This window comes from Pelodiscus sinensis, chromosome 6 (assembly GCF_052426305.1).
Source record: "Pelodiscus sinensis isolate ZL-2025 chromosome 6, ASM5242630v1, whole genome shotgun sequence".
In the NCBI taxonomy this organism is placed as follows: Eukaryota; Metazoa; Chordata; order Testudines; family Trionychidae; genus Pelodiscus; species Pelodiscus sinensis.
The window spans coordinates 82,364,523-82,386,141 of record NC_143057.1 but is presented as its reverse complement, the minus strand read 5'-3'; the positions used below and the strand labels follow the sequence as shown (position 1 = coordinate 82,386,141).

The following is a 21,619-nucleotide window of genomic DNA, read 5'->3' as shown; positions in this document are numbered from 1 at the left end:
CTAATAAACCATCTTGTTAGTCTTTAAAGTGCTACATAGTCCTGTATTTTGCTTCATTTATACTGAATTATTCAACTTTCACTAACTTTTGACCTGTTACTTGTCCCTTTTCCAAAGCTTTATGTTTGTTACAGTTCTTAGATTAATTCAGTTTATATTTTTAAAAGGGTACTGTGGAATAGCTTCTGCTCCATTACTTTGACACTCTTAAAATTGCCGTAAATTGTGGAATATCTTTCAGATTCTAAACCGATACACATCTTTTACATTTGTCTACTTACGACCTAGACTAGAGACTAAGAGAAATTAGCAGTATCAAACTGTTTGTATAGTCCTTTGTCACTACAGACTCATTCTGTAAAAGTACTCAGTACTAATTGTTTTCAAAGGAGGGTATTAATGGTGAAGTAAATGGGTTTTCACAGGGTTTAGTGCCATTTACAGATTGATTTATTATTTTTCTTAATAGAATGTTCCAGATATTAAAACCTAATTTTAGAGAGAAGTTCATGTATAAGGAAGAAATAAGTTTTAGGTCCTACATATTTTTTATTCTTTCTGTTTTTTCCTTTGACTGCTGTTGTGCCTGTATGACTGCCAGCACCCCGTTGGGATGCTGAATGTTTTCTTAAAACTACAAAAAGTAGCAAAATCAATGCCTTTCTCTATCCTTGTTTCAAGGAGTGAATTCTCTTGACTGTAGCAAGAGCCACATCAGCATTATCTTCCTCTAAATGAGGAAATTTATGTGCACTTTGAATGTAAGATAATATTTAGCATTTGATCTGGAGTGCTTTTACATTTTCAAAGTGAGGATTAACAACTCACTAAGTTTAAAGGTGGAATATGAAGTACTTCATGTGTTTACTTTTGTGTTCAGTTACAGGTGCAAGTTTTGTAGTATTCAATGGAGCCCTAAAAACATCTTCTGGATTTCTTGCTAAATCAAGTATAGTTGAAGGTATGAATTGCATCAAATGGTCCCTTATTAAGAGGAAAAGAATTGGTGTTGAAACACTATTCTGTGTAATATTGATGTGATTAAGTCTGTCCCATTGTAAACTAAGCTTTTTCTTAAGGTTTGTGACTTAAAAAAAACTTGTAATAAATCATGATATGTAAATTCCCAGTTTAGGATATAGATTTTTTTTTTTAAGCATACTTGTACTATGTGGCTTTTTTTGGACCTCTTCACTTAACACCTGTCACTTTGTAAAGAATTTCAAAATGAGAGGCTTATAAGAGAATTTAACTCTAATTGTTTCCTGTATGCTTAAGTGTTTACCTATACTTCTTGTATGATATTTTGTGGCTCACTATGTTGTTCAAGCTTCATGGAATAAACTTTTTGACCAGATAGAACATTGGGTCCCTTAGTTTACCTTATTGTTCACCAAAAAAAATGAAAATTCAATTAGCAATTTTTCATATAGCATTTCATTTATGATGAGGAAAGAAGTTAATATTCAGTGCACAGGCTTGTGAAATTCCATTTCCTAAACAACTGAAGATGAATTGACTAGCCAAGGTTCTATTAAAATATTCTTCCTTTTTTATTCTCTAAAGGAAAGTGGAAAATTGTATTGTTTTTCTTTCAGATGGACTAATGGTACAGATAACTCCAGAGACGATGGAAGGTTTACGTCAAGCTTTAAGGGACAAAAAGGACTTTAAAATTACATGTGGCAAAATGGATGCAGCAGAACAAAGAGAATATGTAGATATTTTCTGGGTAGACAGTGAAGACAAAGTAAACCAGGGGTATGAATATTTGTTTTCTAAAGCGGTGTGTTGTTGGGCTTTTCTCTTTTCTTCCTGTCTCTCATGAAATGAAGGGTAAATATTTAAAGAATGGAAAGTGAAGTATTTGTAATTAAAACTAATGTCTTGCTATTAAAGTTGCTGAGTGAATAGGAGAGAAAACTACCTGTGCATCTCTAGAGATACATAGTGAGAACCACTTAAGACTACAATGGTCTTGTGAGATTTTTAAGCAAGTGCATGATTTGGGAATGGTGGAAAAGAGGGTCTTCTTTATGGGGACACTTGTTTTTAGCCACAGTAAATCTGAGAGAGAGATTGGCTCCCTTCAGAGTTCAACAGTGTCATTAATAAGATAGAGGGGTTGTGCAGTGAGTGCTACAAGATTCTTTCCCGCCCCCATGCCTGTGACTGTCCAGGCACAATCAGTACTACAGGATGAATCTCTCTGGTTTAGTACTCTGTTTTAGTACTCTGTAGTCTGACAATGTCTGTGGCCCAGCATGATTTTAGATGACCATGCCCATGATAAGTGGATGTCTGGCTAAGGTTCCTGTAGTCCCATAAAGTTTGTTTATGGCCACCAGTCCTGGCTCTGTTCTGTGAAGTTATTTAGCTCCATTTTACCCCCAAGTGTCGCAGTAGAAGTATTGGTAATACTATGAGACAATATTGATCTCCCATGGTTTGGCAAATTCTCTGGTTTGGCAATGGTCAGGTCCCAGGGATGCCAGACTAGAGAGGTTCAACCTGTATAACGTATGAATTAATATTAACACAGTAGCTTTCAGACTTTTTTCATCTGTGGACTTCAACATTTCAAATGGAGATGTGGGCAACTTGGAAAATCCTAGACCCATGGGTCTACAGACTGCAAGTTTAAAACCATTGGTTTAAGTTTCATTTTAGGTAGCATACAGAAACATTTTTGTTAGTGTGTGCTTGAATATCATGATCAGGGCTTGCTCAGCCATGGCAAGCCCTGCTCACCAGCTGCGCTGTTCGGCGATCTGCGCATGCTTAGATCGCCCGAACCCGGCTCTTCCGGGTTGTAATCTGCTCGCCACAGGTGAGTAGATTACATAGATTGTCGAGCCCTGATCATGATTAATGTTCAAAATTAGTCTCTTGTATTGTAATTAAATACCCCAAAACAAGTGGTTCTCAAATTATGGGCTTGACTTAATCCTCCTTCTAATGGCTCACAGAATCAACAAGTGCATACACAGGAAAGTAGTATATAATTGTGATGCTAAATATCACATAATTGACTAATCCAATAGTCGATAGGGTGCTTCTGCCTTTGAAGTGCAGCTTGGGGATACCCAGCTGGCCCTGGGCTGCACATGGCATTGCAAAGCAGCAGCGCTGCGTGGAGCTCTAGATCTGGCCCCAGGCTCCACGCAGCACTGCTGCTTTGAAGTGCCCCCTCCTTTTTCCCCCAACCCCAGCTGCCTCTTTCTGATAGAGGCAGCAAGAGAGGGGAAGGGACTAGTTGACTAGCCTATCAACTAGTCATTCACATCCCTAGAGTAGAAGAGCTTCTCTTAAATAAGGAAAAGATGGCGCTCTACTAATCTGTGGTAGGTCTACACTACCACCCTTGTTCGAACTAGGGTGGTAATGTAGGCAACCGGAGTTGCAAATGAAGCCCGGGATTTGAATTTTCCGGGCTTCATTTGCATCTCTCCGGGCGCCACCATTTTTAAATGTCCGCTAGTGCGGACTCCGTGCCGCGCGGCTATACACGGCATGGACTAGGCAGTTCGGACTAGGCTTCACGAGGAGTAACGGTAGTTACTCGGAAGCCTAGTCCAAACTACCTAGTACGTGCCGCGTGTAGCAGTGCGGCACGGAGTCCACACTAGCGGACATTTAAAAATGGCGGCGCCCGGCGAGATGCAAATGAAGCCCGGGGAATTCAAATCCCGGGCTTCATTTGCAACTCCGGTTGCCTACATTACCACCCTAGTTCCAACTAGGGTGGTAGTGTAGACATACCCCTGGTTAGTCTGTTAGGTACTGTTCTGTAAAGTGTATGTGTTTACCTAGAATATGGTAAGGGTTAAATTTTATATAGAATGAAAATAGCAAATGTTTAGTGTAAAATATACACATACCATAGACTCCCTTCTTATATGTATTTTGATACTACACATTTTGTTTATATAGAGAGATCATTAAAGATGAGCCAAAATTTAACACTCTCTGACATTTGATTTAATTTAAAGCAATGTGTTTTCCGCTGAACAGTTTATTTTTAGATGGAAGAATGCTCTGATGCAGTTGTAATGTACTATACACTTATTTTATAGAGTTATAAGCCCAGTAGATGGAAAGTCAATGGAAGGGATTCAAAGTGAAAGAATACTACAGGGAGAAGATTTTGAAACTGAGGAAAAGCTTATGAAGTGTACTGAAGTAAGTAAATGAATACTAGTAAATAGTTTATTAAAATATCATATTGATACCAGTTGCTATTCTAAATAGCATTGATAAGGGAAGGCACTACCACAGAAATAGCCACCTTTTTGGCATGTAGCTATAGGAACATGCCGGCTACATTACTGCAGTTCTCTTTGATTTTCATATCAAATATGTGGATAGGAGTGATATTTTTATTTTTTTTTAAAGTAGAGGTGTTACATTTTCCTTTTAGAAACTTTTGATGTAATTATGAACGAGGGCTCTCTGTCATGGAAGTAGTGGATTCTGTCACCTTTTTCCATGGCTTGGGTGATTTCTTCATCCACCTGTGTGGCTGACCAAGCAGCTGGCCCTCAGGACATTCTCACATCAGCCACTGCTGGAGCAGCCCTGGGGACAGCTACATCAGCTATTGGTTTGGCACCTCTGGGCAGTGGTTCCTAGTTGGCCAGACCAGCTGCCACCATAGCAACTGGTGCTATTGGTCTCAGCCACCCCTTTATCCCCCAATATACTAAGAATACCTCTGATTAAAAGGCAGGTCAAAGGCCGTAAAAAATTTTTTTATTGCCCATGTCCTGTTGATAATTTGTATTTAAAATATCTGGGATTAAATTGTAGCCTTAATTATGAAACTTCGAATCCATTTATTCTCCTGGTACTTGTTAATTCACTACAAGTTTTAATTGTAAGGATATTTTCCAACAGTACTAACACAGTATTTACTGTTGGGGACCTGTTATTTTTTCCTACTTTTGGAAAATACCTAGCCCATTTGCTCAGATCAAATAGTGGAAGAAAATAGTCACAACCATATATACCAAAGGATACAATTTTAAAAAAAGGACAAATCACATTTCAGAACAGGATACTAAACTCCAAGAAGCTCTGGGAGACAGACCCATAGTCTCGTATAGACAACCACCTAACCTCAAGATGATTCTTACCAACAAGCCCAGGACATACCACACTAATACCAACCCTGGTACCTTCCCTTGCAACAAACCCCATTGCCAGCTTTGTCCACATAGTCACTCTGCTGATACCATTATTGAGCCTAACCAAGTGAGTTATAAGATCAAGAATACATATTCCTGCGCATCCAGAAATATAATTTATGCTATCATGTGCCAAAAGTGTCCGTCTGCTATGTACATTGGACAAACGTCTCAAGACACTTCGCCAAAGGATCAATGCCCACAAAACAGATATTAGACAGGATCACAAAGAAAAAACAGTTTCTTGCCATTTCAACCAGAAAGGACACTGCCTCAACGACTTAATTACCTGCATCCTGCTCCAGAAGCCTTTTAAATCTGCACTCGAAAGGGAATCCTTTGAACTGTCATTCATGCTAAAATTCGACACTCTACATGTCGGTCTCAACAAAGACACTAACTATCTTACCCATTATGAAGAGAGCTTCCCTAATTATCACCTCTAATACCATTAGCGCTCAGACATTTACCTTCCTCCTCCCCCCCCCCCCCGCCGCATCCCCCTTCTGTTCTGAAATGTGATTTGTCCTTTTCATATGTGTTCACCTTTTTTTTTTTTTTTTTTTAATCGTATCCTTTGGTATATATGGCTGTGACTATTTTCTTCCACTATTTGATCTGAGGAAGTGGGTCTGGCCCATGAAAGCTCATCATCTAATAAACCATCTTGTTAGTCTTTAAAGTGCTACATAGTCCTGTATTTTGTTTCAGCTACACCAGACTAACACGGCTACATTTCTATCACTAGTGCCCAAATGTGCTATAATCATAATAAACGGGGCTTAACAAATGCACTCGCCCATGGTGAGTACATTTTTCCAGCTGGCGAGTGCAGGGGCGGACTGGCCCGGTAGGCCCCATCCGATCCGCCGGCGGAAAAGCACAACGCCACTGGGAAGGGGGAAGTGCTGCAATTCTTCCCACCCGGCTGCTTGTGTGCAGTTCCGGCGTGAGGAGGCGGGGTGGGACGCCGGGACGCTGGCATGACCTGGCCCCGCTGATTTTAAAGAGCCACGGCAGCTCTGCTCTGGCTGTGTGTCCCTCCCTGGGAGCTGGCTGCGGCGCGTAGCACAGCCAGGGCCCGCCCCGCCGGCTCCAGTCCTGCCACGTCCCCAGCCCACCTTTGTCTCCGCGCCGCCTGTTCGCCACACCTCCCCTGCACCCTGGATCCCCTGCTCTCCCTCTTCCCTGTGACCCTTTGGCTCTGCGCAGCCCTTACACCCTGCACCCCCCGATCCCTGCCCCCCCAGCTCTGTACTGCCCCTTCCCTGCACTGCCCCAGACCCTGATCCCTCTGCCCCTCCTATTCTCCGTGCCTCCACCGCACCCTGCTCCCCCTGATCCTTGCCCCCCCAGCTCTGTGCTGCCCATTCCCTGCACTGCTCTAGACCCCGATCCCTCTGCCCCTCCCGTTCCCTGTGTCCCATTTCCCGTGCCTCCACCGCACCCTGCTACTCCCGATCCCTGCACCCCTCTGGCTCTGTGCTGTCTCTGCATCCTGATCCCCCTGTGGGTCGGGAACAAAGGGTGCTTGCCCATAGGGAGGGGCTGGACAGGGCAGGGAAAAGGCTGCTGTGACCCAGCAGCGAGTGAAAGGGGGAGTTCAATTGAAGCGCCTTTGCCTTTATGGAAAAAAAAGAATGAAAATGCTATTCGTTATTTATAGAGCTAAAATGCCGGGACAAAAGAGAAAACCAAAAAAAACCATTGCAAAATGCAGAGATGTGTAAAAGACAACAACAAAGGGGCGGGGGGGGGAAATGTTTTGCTTGGGGCAGCAAAAACCTAGAGCTGGCCTCTGGGGAGGGGAAGTGGTGGGGCTGGGCTGGGCTGGGCTGGGCTGGACTGTGGGGAAGGGAGGGGAAAAATATGGGGAAGGGGCTTGTGCTGAGGGGAGGTGGTCAGGAGAAGAAGAAGAAAGGGGAAGGCACCAAGGGACAGGGGTGCAGGAGAGACAAATGCCAGGGGGCCAAGTGCAGACAATGAGGAAAAGGGCAGGAGGGTAGGTGTCAGTGGGAGGAGGGACAGGGTGATGCTGGGAGAGGAGAGGGTAAGGGCACTGGGGGCTAGAGGGGGAGGTGCTGGGAGAAGGCTTGAAAGAAGTGGGGGTGGGCATGAGGAAGGCGGGGATGGAGCAAGGCATCTGTGGGGGAACAGGGGCAGAGGGTAGTGAGGGGGTGGGTATCTGGGAAAAAGAGAGCAAAGGGGGCAGGGCCAGTGAGAGAAGGGGGAGGCATCAGGAGGGTGCAGGTGCCAGGAGATTCTGGGGGTGAAGCAGAAGGGCAGACACCTGCAGGGGAGGGACCAGCACTAGAGGAGAGAGGCAGGGCAGGTGTGTAGAGGGAGGTTTTAGGAGAGGGGATGAGGAGGGGTAGCTCAGATGATCAGAGTGGGGTTACTGGAGGAGTGGGCACAGGGCGGAGAGAAGGGCTGGTGGAGGGGGTAGGTCTCAGGAAGGCTGAGGGCAGTGAGAAGGGCAAGAGTCAGGACAGCAGAGGATGAGGGGTTGGGGGGCAGCAGGCAACCAGGGGAGCTGATGGCAGAACGGGAGGCGACATGGCAGCAGAGAGAAAAGGTAGAGGTTTATAAGATATTTATTAATAACCTGGGTGATATTTATTAATGACTTATTAGTAATTATTGTTCTTATTCTTATTAGGAATTTATGCCATTAAAAAACACTTTGCGGGGGGAGGATGGCGAATCCCTTTTTTGTCTGACTAGTAGGGTTTTCCATAATTTGTCGACCCCGATAATAAATATGATAAAAATGGACAACTTGTATCAGAACTGCTTTGCTACTGATAAATTACCCAGTTCCAAAGTTGAATGTCTTTTGGCAGTAAGGAAGTGTAGGTAGATATTTTTACTCAATCTTAATCAGTCATACTGTACGTTGAGCCATTTTGACAACTTTGAAATTCTTATTTAAAAAGCCACTTATCATGTTTTGTCCTTACTATACTTTCAGGTATTCTATATCCTAAAGGACCATGAGATATCCAGTGCAATGCCTTACCAGTTTGCTAAAGAGATTGCTGTAGCCAGCAGTGCTGCTCTTTGCCCGCATCTCAAAACACTGAAAAATAATGGAATGAATAAGATAGGCCTCAGAGTCTCCATTGATACTGATATGGTAATTTTTGTTTACTGCACACACACAATATGTAATATTACCATCTTAAAATAATGATATTTAGATATAATGTCTGTAGCCCTTTTAAACCTTTGCACATGGCCAAATGCAAAGTCAGTTGCCAGCAATGGATGTTACTGGAAAAAATTCAGAACACGAGTCTGAGAATTAGACTCAATCCTTATTGTTCCTAGAGAAACTGTGTAGGTCATGTTTTAAGATCATTAGCTGAGAGAGATGCAGGAGTTTATTTACACTCACCACAATTTAAACTTCAAATTTTGTTTTCAAGTTAAATAGTTTTCAAAGGTCTGTCATTAAGTAACGAATATACAAAAGATCTGGTTGCTTGCATCCTGAATTCATCACTCTGAGGAGAAGGCAGTGTGTCTCAATTCTGAATACACGGTCTTCTGGCCAGTTAATGTGTTAACTTTCCCAGAGTCTCTTCCAGTCTCCAATCCCTGGTCAATGCTACTTGTTAGAATAGAAGACTTTACCTGAAATTTGTTTTATATTGATGATTGCACACTGTATCTATTGCTCTTCTAATTTGGGCTTGTATTAACATCTCATGTGATATACCAACTTAAAATAACTATTTTTATTTTAGGTTGAGTATCAGTTAGGATCTGGAGGCCAGCTTCTTCCACAGCATTATCTAAAGGACCTTGACAGTGCTCTGATTCCTGTGATCCATGGTGGGACATCAGACACCACAAGTGTACCATTAGAAGTTGAATTAATATTTTTTATTACAGAATACCTCTTTTAATATAAATGACAATATATATTATACTATGTATAATGTTCTGATTTGCTAGAATTAACCCAGCACCAAAGCTGTAATCCTATCAACACTAAAGAAGTTAAGGTTTATTTCAAAAATATAATTGAGTAATAGATTTTTATACTGGGTTTAGTTTCTAAAAATGAACCAAGTCCTCTAACCCTAGTATAAAAAATAACTTTTTATTTTAGAGTTTAAGCTTTCCTATGGTTGTGAAACTTTACACTTAATATAGTCACTGGAAAAAAAGGCAAAGACTTCTTACCTCTAAGCAATCTGTAGCATCTACTATACTTGTTGTAAGGGTAAGCCATATACCTCTTAAACCCAAGCAAATGATTTAGTAACAGTCCTTATAATTAGATGTAGCATAAATCTGGGACACTCCATGTGGATGTGCAAATGAGTTGTATTTAAATTTTTTTTAAATCTTGTATATTTAATTGGTACAGAACTGTTTGTTGCTATTGAGATCCAGTATAAAATCTAAGGGTTGACCCCAAACAGTGGATACTTATGTACTTGTAATATGTAGAATCTGCCTACACAATGGGATATTTATTGTGTGGGAAGAATAGAGAACAGAACTTTGTCCAATATGTTGTGGATATCTGGGTTTTTTAAGATTTCTTAATTGGCCTTGTTCTGGCTTAAAAATCAAGAGAATTAGTATGTTTGGTGGTGCTTTTGGAACTTGTGCTTTTAAGCTGAGTCTCTTTATAGAGTAGCTGGTTTCCTTATGTATTTATAATGACTTATCTAACTTTGTTGGGTATTATTTTTGTATTACACTGATTTTTGTTTTCCTGTGCTTAAAATATACCTTTGTAATTTGGGACTTCCAAGAGTGATAAAGAACAGCCCAGGTGACCCTGAGTAGTTGTCATGTAGCAATAAGCCGGGCATGAAACCTGTAATACCTTTTCTGCTTCTATCTCTAACTTCTGAAACCTCTTCGTAGCCCTATTTATTTTTCAGGAAGAAAATGTATTAAGTGTGAATTTTCATGATTAGATTGCATTTTTGAGGTTCTTTGTATAGTACGTATTTTTGATACTGGGGTATTAGCAATTAAAAACTAAGAGGAGGTTTGTAATTTGTGCCTGAGTGCAGAGATTTAGATAACACTGATCAGGTATAACTATTGTGTAATTAACCTGTTCATTTTGAAGAGCATCTTAACACGCTATATCTAAAACCAAAATTGAATAAAATGTTGAGTTTTAGACTGACAGATCATTAAAAACCTAAATATCTAGATGCCTTCTTCATTCTCATAGGAGATATTTATATATATTTTTTGTATCAAAAACATAGCTTGTAACTTAAAAAAAGTCACCAGTCCTATTACCCACACCTTGAAGACCCATAATAATGGAAATGTACAGGATTTAAGGTCTTAGGTTAAAGAAACTAGGTATTTCATTGTAGTAATGCAGACAATTTTTTGTTCAGAGAAAAATTGCAGTTCTGTGGACCAGCCAGAGACATTAAGTTAGGTAGCATGAACAAAATGGATGTGTAGTCTTCTGAAAGTGGCTAACAAGAAGACAGCAGGGGCAAGCAGTATTAGAAACATGAACAATAGACAAATGACCATTGTCATGTTTCTCAATGTTAAGTTCAGTTACACCAGATGAAAACAATTTGCAAACTAATTATTTTCTCTTTTTTGGTGTTGCCATATTGGTAATTTGGGAAATCAGATTCATGTCTTTAAACTCTTACCATTTAATGTTTCAATTTCATTTAATAATTATCACTAACAAATAAAACTGATTTAAATGCTTAACAGATGAGGTAAAATAACATTGTTCTATTAAAGCAAAAAGTACTTCTTGGACACAAGTTTCCCATATTTTTTCTGTCTTTAAAGTTTGTTTTTTTGCTTAATTCTGCTGTTGTACTTGGAGTTATAGACTATTCTTACCACAGAAATTGTTGTTTATTTCCAAATACAGCTTTCGGCAATAGGCTGTAAATAATACTGACAAATAAATGGACCAGCATGAAATGTTTCAGATACTTTTCTGGTTCTGAAGATCTGGCTTTGGCCAAAATCTAAAAATCTTAAAAAAGGTGCAGTAGTACAGTTAGTGATGAACATAAATGGATTGCACATGGATGGCACAGAAGGGGCCACCTGCTCTCCAATATCAATCTATGCCAGGGGTTCTCAAACTTCATTACACCACAACCTCTTTCTCACAACAAAAATTACTACAGGAAACCCCCGAGATGCAACCGTCGGAGTTATGGCCCCCTTCCCCCCAACCATTTTTGTAAGTGTGGAAGGGGCCAGAAACCCCTAACTTACATCCTTGGCCCACATTTACAACGGCGCATGACACCTATTGTAAATGAGGGTTTGAGTTAAGATGCCCCTGACTTGCGATGCTTCTCCAGAAACTGATGGCGTCGCAAGTCGGGGGCCACCTATACTTGACTCTTTGAGACGGAAACCAAAGCCTGAGCCTACCTGAGTGCTACTGCCTTGGGTGGAGATGGGTCAAAGCAGACACCCTAAGGTTTCAACTGTAGGAAGAGGGCCTGTAAGCTGAGCCCCACTGCTTGGGGGGGGGCAGCCTTCAGGCTCGGGCTTCAGCCCCAGGTGGTAGGTCTGGGGCTTGACCCTGGCCCCCAGCAAGTTGTAAGCCAGCCCGTGCAATCTTGATCCACAGTTTGAGAACCACTGATCTGCTTTATATCTTCTTAATGCTTGTTCCTGTCAATTTCAATCCAGTACGTGTGCGCTACATGCACAGTGGTTGGAAAGTTTTTCCCTTGGCAGCACCCCTGGGGTTGGCTCTGAGGCTCTGTGAACTGGCACCTTCTTAATATATGACTTTGCTGACTCAACCCCCACTTTCAGTTCCTTCCTACTGCTTGTAATGGTCATTTGAACAATGTTCACTTGCCTCGCAAGTGCTTCCGTAAGCTTGTTCTCTAGTTTCTGCTTTTATATATGTTTCAGTTCATAGTGAATTTAGTTTTAGTGTTATGTTAAGGTTAGGGAGTAGGGCTTTGCCCTATCCCTTACCTCCCCATAGCTCTTGGGCATGCAGCAAGTCCCTGCCTGAAGTGTCTGAGAGAAGAGCACCAGACAGATTAGTGAAAAATCTGCAGGTCTTTCCACTCAAGGATGAAGGAGTGGGACTTTCATCTTTTGATGAAGTCTGCTCTATCCTCAGCCCACCTCGGCACACCGGGCCCCAGTGCTGTGCATATTTGTGCAGAGCGCTCTGGCCTCAGTGTACAACATGGCACTGAGGAAGGATTCAAACTGTTGACACTACTGGTCCCTGGCACTGGAAGAAGATGAGGCATCCCAGCACAGTCCCATTCACCAGTACCATACAAGTAAAGAATACTGATGTCGTGATTACCCAGGGCTGAAGGCTGTCCAGCTGCCAGGCTCAATAGCAGTGCATCCCAAGAAGGAGCACTTGACACCTAAGAAGCAGGAGTCAGCACTATTGATGTTAGTTCCCTGGAGGGGACCATTCAGTCTGGTGCCCAGCAATTGCTCAAATAGTGGAAGGTGGTGGAGTTGAGTTTAGCTTGCACTCTGGACACTTTTAAAGCTGACAAGAAGTTAATAGAAGTGACAGCACCCCAACTTTTGGCTGTCAGGACAAGCCTCTGGTGCCTCTGAGCTCAGTCCCATCTAGAAGAAAACTGTCTATGATGTGGTGATCTCCTTGGCCAGTTCAGCACTGATCACATGCTATCACCAAGGCACTGGCATCCAACTGGCACTGTCTAGACAAGAGTCTAGGTTTCTGGCACTAATCCCCAATACTGGTTGTCAGCACCACAATGATAGTCTTGGTCCAGATCACGGTCATTGGACTCCTTTTATTCCCACCATAGTTAATGCTATTCTCATAGTACAGAAGTGAGGCACTGGTAACATGGCCTCTGTCCTGGCAGCGCAATGGCTCTCTTCTCCTCCCCCCGCCCCCCGCGGGGTTATCATGAGGACCAAAACTAGTTTTCCCGGGGCTTCAGGTTGGTGGTCTCAAACTCGAATGCTCAGCCAGTTAAATATCATCCAGCCTCTAAGGGATTGGAATCATTGACATCACAGGATCAGTCTGTCCAGATCATCACCAAGGTAACCATGACTACAACCCCAACTGCTGAGCAGACCATGTCTGCTACAACCCTTCAGGAGGATACTACAGAGCTCGTGATTTCTGTGACCAAGCCATAGCACCAATTATACCAGGCAAAAAGCAGCTGAGAGCCTCAACTGGGGTTAAATCTGCTGTTTGAATTACACAGGAGAGACAGGCAGTATTGTCCCGTATCTCCTTTACTTTTTGTAGTGGGTGTGTAGCTTTTTACAAAGAGGCTAAGAAATGAACTTTAGAATAATAAAACGTTCAGAAAATAGCTTTACATGCTAAATGTATATTGTTAAACAAATGCATTTCCCTACAATTATCTTAGACAATTCATGACTGGGGGAAAAATGGCTTTAAAGTGTAAATATGCCTCAGATAGCACTAGAACCCAGTTCAGTTCTAGTTGGAGTGATTATGCATGAGTACATTCCACAGTAGGTATATGTGCATCCAGAGCAATCAATTGGACTTTTGCCTGCAGTATCACTAGCCAGCATATGTGCACCTGGTTTCTGACAAAAGCATAACATAGATGTCTGTCACCTCTTTCTTCTCACTGCCTGTGAGGATAGTTTACTTTCTCCCCACAGAAATTGCTTAATTTAGCTATTTTTTATAGCTTTAGTACATCCAGTTATAGTAAGTATTCAGTAGTTCAGTTAATTATATCTCAGTAATTTCCTGGAGAATTTTATTATGAAAAAAAGCTGTTTTAAACAATGTGCCGTATGCTGGGTTCTTTTCCATGCAAGACTGGCATGAGTGGTCTGATCTGTCTTGGTGAGGGACTGATGAGGATAAATGCTATTTTTGTACCCCCCACTCTCCATCATGACTTAAAAAATAGACTAACAGATTTGCTTCATATAAAAAAGGTGATGCAACCCACAGTGAAGCTGAGCTCGATCACAACACAGGAGACATGGGAATCTACCTGACGGACCTCTCCAGCTGTTTTTCATTCAAAGCACACGTCCGGTGCCCTACATCATGCTTCGTCTTTGCCAGTTTTGAAGCACTCAAACTTTCTGAAATTTCTTCTCCCAAAAAATCTCCTAGTAAGTCCTCCATTACTGGTTCAAGACTTTATAAATCTAAGTGCTCATCAGCAATGTTCCCTCTAATGTTTTCTGTCCATATGTGGAATAAATTTATATGTGCACCCCAAAAGACATGCAAATATGCACCACCAGAGGAAACACAAACCAAGCTGTGAGTTCTGTGCTAATCAGCTAAGTGCCTTTAGAATCTCTCCTGCGTGACCACACAAATGCATAGCTTATAGGAAAACAGCTCTCCAGTCCCCTTTCATCTTCTTGAATCAGAAACACAAGCGCGTATTCCCTCAGGATGTTTTTTAAACCAATACAAGCAGTTCAATAAAAGCAATTCACTGCCAATCTGAACTACTACATGAAACACTGTTCCAGGGCAGGCCACAGCCCAGGTTCCATCACAAGTGCTTATCTTCTATGGTCTAATCTTGTCCTATATGTTTCCTCTAATTTCTCATTCTGAGGGTACTCAAGAAGCTGCTGTGAGACAATACTAGTTTATGGACCTATATCAGTGTTCCATCCAGCCGCTGATAATTTTACTTCTAATCTTGTCTCAGAATGAGAATAAGTATCCACATCTCAGCTTCAACTCACCATTTTACAACATGGAAGATTGCTGTTTGAATACTTGAGAATTTGTGCTCCTGAATGGTCCAGACCATCATAGTGAGTAGAAGAAGAGAGACCATTGGAGCCACGTATAGAGTGAAGAAGAGATTTTGGTTTGGATTAATTATCTCAGCATTTATTTCCTTATCACATAGAGATTACACACATGCTATGTTATCTTTATATCTAAAGTCAACAGACCTTCCAATAAATTCTGTGGAAGTTCTCTGGGCTTCTGTTTCTGCACTGTATCTACTAATAGATTGATTTTTCCATTTTTTTCATTCTCATTTCTAAATTTCTGAAAAGCCTCATCCCCATTTACCTTCCTGTGTCTGCTACTTTACCTGTATGGGATTTACATCTCTCTAGTCCCTTCCAGACTCAGAGATCCCCTTTTGAACTTATGGCTACAATTTAATTGTCTTCATCGTTTATGCAGATAGCCTCCAGAAATGCTGTCACTTCCATAAGAATGGTTTTAGAACTTAGGGCTGTCTTATTGACTCTCTTTATGGTATTCCATAAGGATATGGCTTCCCTGAGGCCACACCCTAAGTTTATGCTGTAGGTAATGTCAGTATTCCATCTAAACCAAACAATTTATATTTGTGTGGTTTTTTTCCTGAAACCTCTCACCTGGAGATGAATGAGAACATTTCATACTTTGGATATTTGTGTAGCCTAGGCATTTTATTTGGATTACATTAAGTAATTCAGGACTTCCTTCAGACTTCTTGTAGCCTATATTGAGACAATTAAAGGTCAATCTTGACTCTCACACTGGATTTCCGACTGCATTAAGCTCTTTGACAATGTTGCTTAAATCTCTCCTCCAGTGAGAATAAGGGCTTGCTCAATCACTTTTTCTGAGCAGTGTTTCAATTACTGATATATGCAAGGCAATGACACAGTCCTATCCATATCTTTTCAACTCATGATCATCTGGCTTTAGCAAATGAGTGTTACAATTGCTGCTTAATGAGCCATAGCCCCTCCACCTATAAGGGAACTGCTGATGAGTCACCTACAGTGGAAGGTGTACATGCACAATCACTGAAAAGAGGGGAAATGGTTACTAACCCACATCATAACTGTTTGTCCTTTGAGAGAGATTTTGTTCATGTACGTTCCATGACCGACTGAACTCCTCCCTATGCCCCTCCCTGAATCATGCAGAAAATAGAGGCATACATATTGCCTATCAATATTTCTGGCAAAAGTCTCCCACTGAAGATGACACATTGTGCACTACTCATCTTGCCTGGTGTACAGGTAAGCAACTGTTTTCCGCCCTCCCCCCACCATATACCATAGAGCATCTGAGCCACCTGAACCTCTCTGCCCCACGGAATGCAGAGAGGAAAGTTATTGCTACTGCTTTTGGATCGAAACAGCAGCCATCATGTACAGTGTTCATTTTCACATGGCAGCTGAGGCCCATGATCATTGCCGTCCCACAATCTGAGTCTGCTGTTGTATCATTCTGCCCTTTTCATCCTCCAGTCTTTTTGGTGGTGATTTCTCTCATTTCCACATCTCATAGAAGCACATAAACTCCAAAAACCATCTATTGGAGGTGATAACATTGGGCTTCTATATCCATTTCTACTCCATCACTCCCCCTCCATCCCTTTTGAAGGCAGTCACACACCTCAAGACAGACAATTTTTCTTCCTCCTCTGCACAGGAGCCATGGAATCAGCTCCCACTTAAAAATCTTCTTCCTCTGTACCATTCCAGATACTTTGTTATTCCAAAAAAGGGCAGGGAGAAATGTATAGCAATCTATATCTTAGGATGCTAAATATATTTGTGAAAGTACAAAAATTCAAAATGGTAACCCTTCAACCTATTTCACTTCTGATAGACCAACGGTGAGCAATAATTTTTGAATGTGGGGAGGCTACTTCATACATTTCAGAAGTGGCTGTGGGCCAATCTGGAAGGGGCGGGGTTGAGAGCTACCCTATCAGGAGCTTTCCTGGGCCTGGGGCCCCTGACTTCTGGCCAATGGAAGGGACCTGGAGCAGAGGGGAGGGTGCTGGGGGTTAGCCTCCTCCCAGAGTTGTCTGGGATGGATATTTTGATTTCATGCAACAGACTCTCAGCTCCTGGCCCCCATTGCTAACCTGTTGTCTGACAGCTGCCCAGCATCCACAAGCCCTTTGAATAGAAGCAGTTGAAAAGGCTCATGTCCCGGGCTCCCTAGGAACACACTAGTGATGAGGGGAGCTGAGAGCCCTTTTAAGTGCTTCTATTTAAAGGGATTGGACTTTCCTTGTGCCTTTCACGCAATGTGTTACTTAGCAGCCTTGAGGATAATGAGAGCCCTTTAAACAGAAACAGCTGAAAAGACATGCAGCTCTCTGAGCCTCTAGCCTATGGCCAGAGATGCACAATCCCTTTCAACTGTTTATATTTAAAGTGCTCTCCTGTGCCCTATGGGTGCTAGGCAATGCTGCCTGACAGGCACAGGGAGGGCACGAGCCCTTTAAATAGAAGCACTTAAAAGGGCTCACAGCTCCCCATGCCTCTAGGACATTGCTAGAGAGAAAAAAGGGCTTGCTGTCTCAAGTGCTTGTGCCTTCCTTGTGACTGCTAGGCAAGACGTAGGAAAGATGTGAGCCTTTTAAATAGAAGCAGTTAGAAGAGCTCGTGCCCCTCTCCTACTCTGAGGCAACACTGTAAGGGGTGGGGCTTGGAACTGCCTCACAGGCACGATCAAAGCCTCTCAAATGTTTTTTGGCACCCCCATAAGGGGACATACTCCAGAGGGTGGAAACTTCTGTCCTAATATTCCTCTTGTGGAAATTTGCAAAGCTGCTATATGGGCCTTGGTTCACATCTCCTCAAGGCACTATTCCTTTGTGCATACCTCTAGTAAAAGTGCCTCTGCAATAGAAAGTGAGAGCTGGAGTGACTGGGATCTAGCCACAGAGATGGAATTAGAATGACCTCCATGCTGCTCAGGCTCTTAAGTAAGACTTGGAAGAGCTGAAACAAGAATTCCCCAGAGTCTCTTTCCCAGAATAAAACTGGGTCTACCACCCTAGCTAAGTCTAGGTATCTCCCCTCCACTCCACATGGAGTTCCTGCCCCCACTGGATTCTACCTTTCATTCTGTAAAGTTTCTAGACCAGTTTCTGAAGTTCCAGCCTCATTCAGAGGGTTCTACATGAGCATCATCTCCAGCAGAGCACCCCCAGGGCCACTACTCAAATGAAGAGAAGGTATTTACCTTGTACTTTTGAGATGTTTCTGTGTGTGTTCCACTACCTACTAGGGTTTTGAAAGTGTAACTGTACATAATTAACTGATGTACCTGGGCTCATTCGTTAACCTTCAGTGTTACATGCAGGCTCCTGGTATGCACAAGAAGCCAGTTTAAACACCAGCTTCTGGGAAGCCACCTGCCCCTCTTCCCCTTTACCCACCCCCCCTGTAACAGCTGAAATTTTTAGCAGTTACACATTTAGTTGATTAAACACATTCTAACATCCCTTACTACCTACCCTCCTTTCCCTTTGCTTCAGAATCTCATCTCCATGGGACTTTGAAATCATATGATCCCTTTCTATGGGTCATAAGAATTGCTAAAGCAGCTATGCAGACCAACTGAGACCTGCTGCTGAAAAATCATGATTTGAAGATTCACGTACACCTCATGTGATATCCTGTCTGCGTGCTCATCTCCAAGCATTCCATTTACTGTTCAGAGTTTCCGGATGTATTGTTTCCCAACTTTTCTAAGTAGCTGTTTTATCAAGAAAACTAACTTTAATAGAATTGATGGCTTCTGGTAGAAACATAACTAATTTGTCTTTGCAGACAACTTTCCTATCATATCCACATGGTCAAAATATGATTTGGATAGATGAAGAATGAGTTTTTATTTGGAAAAGAGGACCAGCAATAATCATGTTGTATATGATAAAAATAATATTTATTTAACATATAGTTCATACCCGTCATGTTAAAAATAGTGAATGGGGATGAATACTGGATAAAGTTTAAGAGGTTTTAGGCAGATATGATGATCATACCTATGCTGAATACTGGGCTGCTATTCATAAACAAATTTTACAAATGACTGGATATTACTGTATTTGCCAGGACTTCCTCATGGAAATGGACATTTAAATTAATTATTTTTTATCTACTATTAGCTGTACTACTGACGGCCTCTTACTAACAAATGAAAAATTGTTCAAACCTGACAATGGCGATTACAACAAAATTAGGAAGTTATGGAAAAATTAATGCATCATCCAGCAAAACCACCACCACCAATAGATTTAGTTAGAATTTATTCCATAATCACAGAACATATTTACATAGGTCCAATTTTAAATATTAATGTTTTATAATTTCTCAATTTTACCTGGACATCAGAAGTGCTAGTCCAGTGTTTCCCGATGCGGAGTCCACAGACCTCTAGGTGTCCAGAATTGTACTGGGGGGGGGGGGGGGTCTACAGAAAGTTGAGGAAAGAAAAGAGAAAGTAAGGATCTGGCCCATCGTGGGACTGGAACTTTCTATCAGGTGACTCTTGCCCTGGACTTGCTGTTTGCAACCAGCTGCACACAAGTTATCTCCTGTCCTGGGGATGGGATCTTGATACCCCCGGAGGCACCATCTATCCTTCCACCGCTAGCTGAACTTCCATTTACACTCCAGTCCTCTCCCTCCTCCCAGTCCCAGAGTGGGCCTGATCCTTACTTTCCTTTTTTTTTCCTCCCCCAGGGCACTGGGCCCAGCCAAGGTTGGAATGCAGGGGCAGGAGCTACCTTTGGCCACAAGAGCCTCCTTGCCATATCCTCAGTGGATGGAGGGAGTGGGAGCCGAAGAAGCAGCACGGGCCAAGGGACATGTTGGCTTCTAGCTCCCCTTGCGGGGGGAGGGGGAGAGTCTATAACATTTTAACAGATTGAAAAGGGGTCCATATGCTCAAAAAGATAGGGAACCACTGGTCTAGTCTCTACAATATTTAGGCTAGCACCTTCCACAGAGATTTGATATTACTTCGTTTCTTTTGCTGTAATTGTTTTATTTCTATTTACATGTTTTGTACAGGTATTAAAACTCCTTAAAATAAAAAGCCTGTGATACTTGGTACACCTGACAGTCATTGCATTCCACTTTGCCAATGATCAGCGTGGAAACTGGTTTCTCGTTTATTTTTAATGCTGCAGTGCTTGGGCATTACATCAGGCCCCATGTTGCTTGTTTAAAAACATCAAAATACTTAGATGGAAAAAAATGTCTTAGCGTTGAGCGTTAACCAGCTTCACCCCACACTCATCACAGAGCTCGTGCCCCCAGAGCTGCTGCCCGGCCAGAAGGGGACTGGGCAAGACACTGAAGCCTGGGCGGTGATGGCGTCACAGTTCACTGCGATGACGTAAGGGCAGCAGCGGCAGCACGTGCTGGATTCGTCAGGCTGAACCGCTTTCGTCTTCCCCCGCGCGGCCATGGACGGGGGGGGATGATCCCGCCACCATCCCCCCTCTAGCTGCTACGGGCCGGACCCGGCCCAACCTCCCCCTCCCCGGCTGTGATTCTTGGGCAAGCGCTGCTCCTCTCGTGCGGGGAGATGGGTCCGTCCCCCCGGCGCAGCTCCGGGGGGCCCCGCCCAGGAAAGGGCCGGGCGGCCATGAGACGCTCCGCTGCCTTCCTAGAAAGAGCCCGAAATCTCGGCTCCTCGAGGGCTGGGCTGCGGCCTGCAGGCGGAGCTAAGCCAGCAGAGCCCCAGGCGCCTGGGCGCGGCCATGGAGCGGGCGGAGCGCGGTAAGAACCGGGCGCGGGGGAAGTTCTGGGGTCCGGCTCAGCCCGAGGGCGACGAGGCCGGGATAGGAGAGGGGTGAGGGAGCGGAGGCAAAGTCTGCGCCCAGCCCTGCCACTCCCGTCACGCTGTTTCCATGAGGTGTGGCGGGCGGGAGGCGCTGCCTAGCGGTTCGGGGGCGGGGTCTGTGGCACACGAGAGCAGCGCAGCCGGCCGGAAAACAGGCCTAGATGTGGGAGGAGGAGCTTCGAATGGCCACTTCGTTACGTCATCGCTGCTACTGATGTGACGTCATGCACGAGCGCGTTTGCGTCTCGTCACCCGCGGGGCACAATTAACCCTCCCTCCTTCTCCCGGGCCTGGCCGTGTTCTCTCTCCAGCCGTGCGCCGCCCTTCGTTCCTAGGTCGGTTGCTCTCGGCTTCGAGTCTCACTCAGACCCACCTACAAAGCCGGTTGCTTTGCGCAGTGGAGGGTGGGAATGTGCACGAGGGTCACGTGTCCCCAACCATAGAGGGGGAGGAGGGGCAAAGGGTCTCAGCACATCGCGAGTCAGGGCTGCTCGAGAGAGCTCGCCAGGGCACCGTTTAGGGGCGCACTCAGGCGTCTGTCGTCTCCCTCACGTTTGAACCGTTGGGTTTCACACTTGAGGTCCGCTTAAAGCAGCGGTTCCCAACTGCTAGGCCGCGGCGGTTGGGGTACGGCGCTTCCGCAATGGCCGGTGGGAGAGGCGTGTCCTACCCCGCCTCTCTGCCAACCAGCGCCGGGCGGGGTTGGGGGCTCCTCGCGGACACAGAAGAACGGTTCCCTGTGAGCGCGGCGGGGCAGCCACCACCCCGAGGCAGCGCAGGACTAGTTGAGGGGGCGGGGTTAGGGCTGGGGCATCTGGGGTGGGGGGCTGGCGCTAAGGGGCTCTTGGGAACAGGT

At 43.8% G+C, this 21,619-nt stretch overlaps 2 protein-coding genes across 9 annotated transcripts in view; both read left to right on the top strand.

The window, feature by feature from the left end:
• ZFYVE16 (zinc finger FYVE-type containing 16) overlaps positions 1-10,364 on the top strand; it is an 87,948-nt gene extending 77,584 nt beyond the window's left edge. For all 4 annotated transcript variants that reach the window (XM_006124320.5, XM_075932214.2, XM_025185282.3 and 1 more), the window contains 5 exons: positions 881-961; positions 1,599-1,761; positions 4,077-4,182; positions 8,158-8,322; positions 8,936-10,364. In XM_006124320.5, the coding sequence (XP_006124382.3) occupies positions 881-961; positions 1,599-1,761; positions 4,077-4,182; positions 8,158-8,322; positions 8,936-9,097 (677 nt within the window). In that variant the 3' untranslated portion in view covers positions 9,098-10,364. The remainder of the gene's footprint in view (positions 1-880; positions 962-1,598; positions 1,762-4,076; positions 4,183-8,157; positions 8,323-8,935) is intronic.
• A 694-nt stretch (positions 10,365-11,058) lies between these two features.
• The window catches only part of FAM151B (family with sequence similarity 151 member B), a 67,249-nt gene continuing 56,688 nt past the window's right edge, over positions 11,059-21,619 (top strand). For 2 of the 5 annotated variants that reach the window (XM_075932226.2, XM_006124327.5), the window contains exon 1: positions 11,059-20,699. In XM_075932226.2, the coding sequence (XP_075788341.2) occupies positions 20,681-20,699 (19 nt within the window). In that variant the 5' untranslated portion in view covers positions 11,059-20,680. Of the gene's footprint in view, positions 20,700-20,778; positions 21,099-21,197; positions 21,344-21,435; positions 21,503-21,619 lie in introns of those variants that run through there. The other 3 variants (XM_075932223.2, XM_075932224.2, XM_075932225.2) reach the window with 3 other exon arrangements.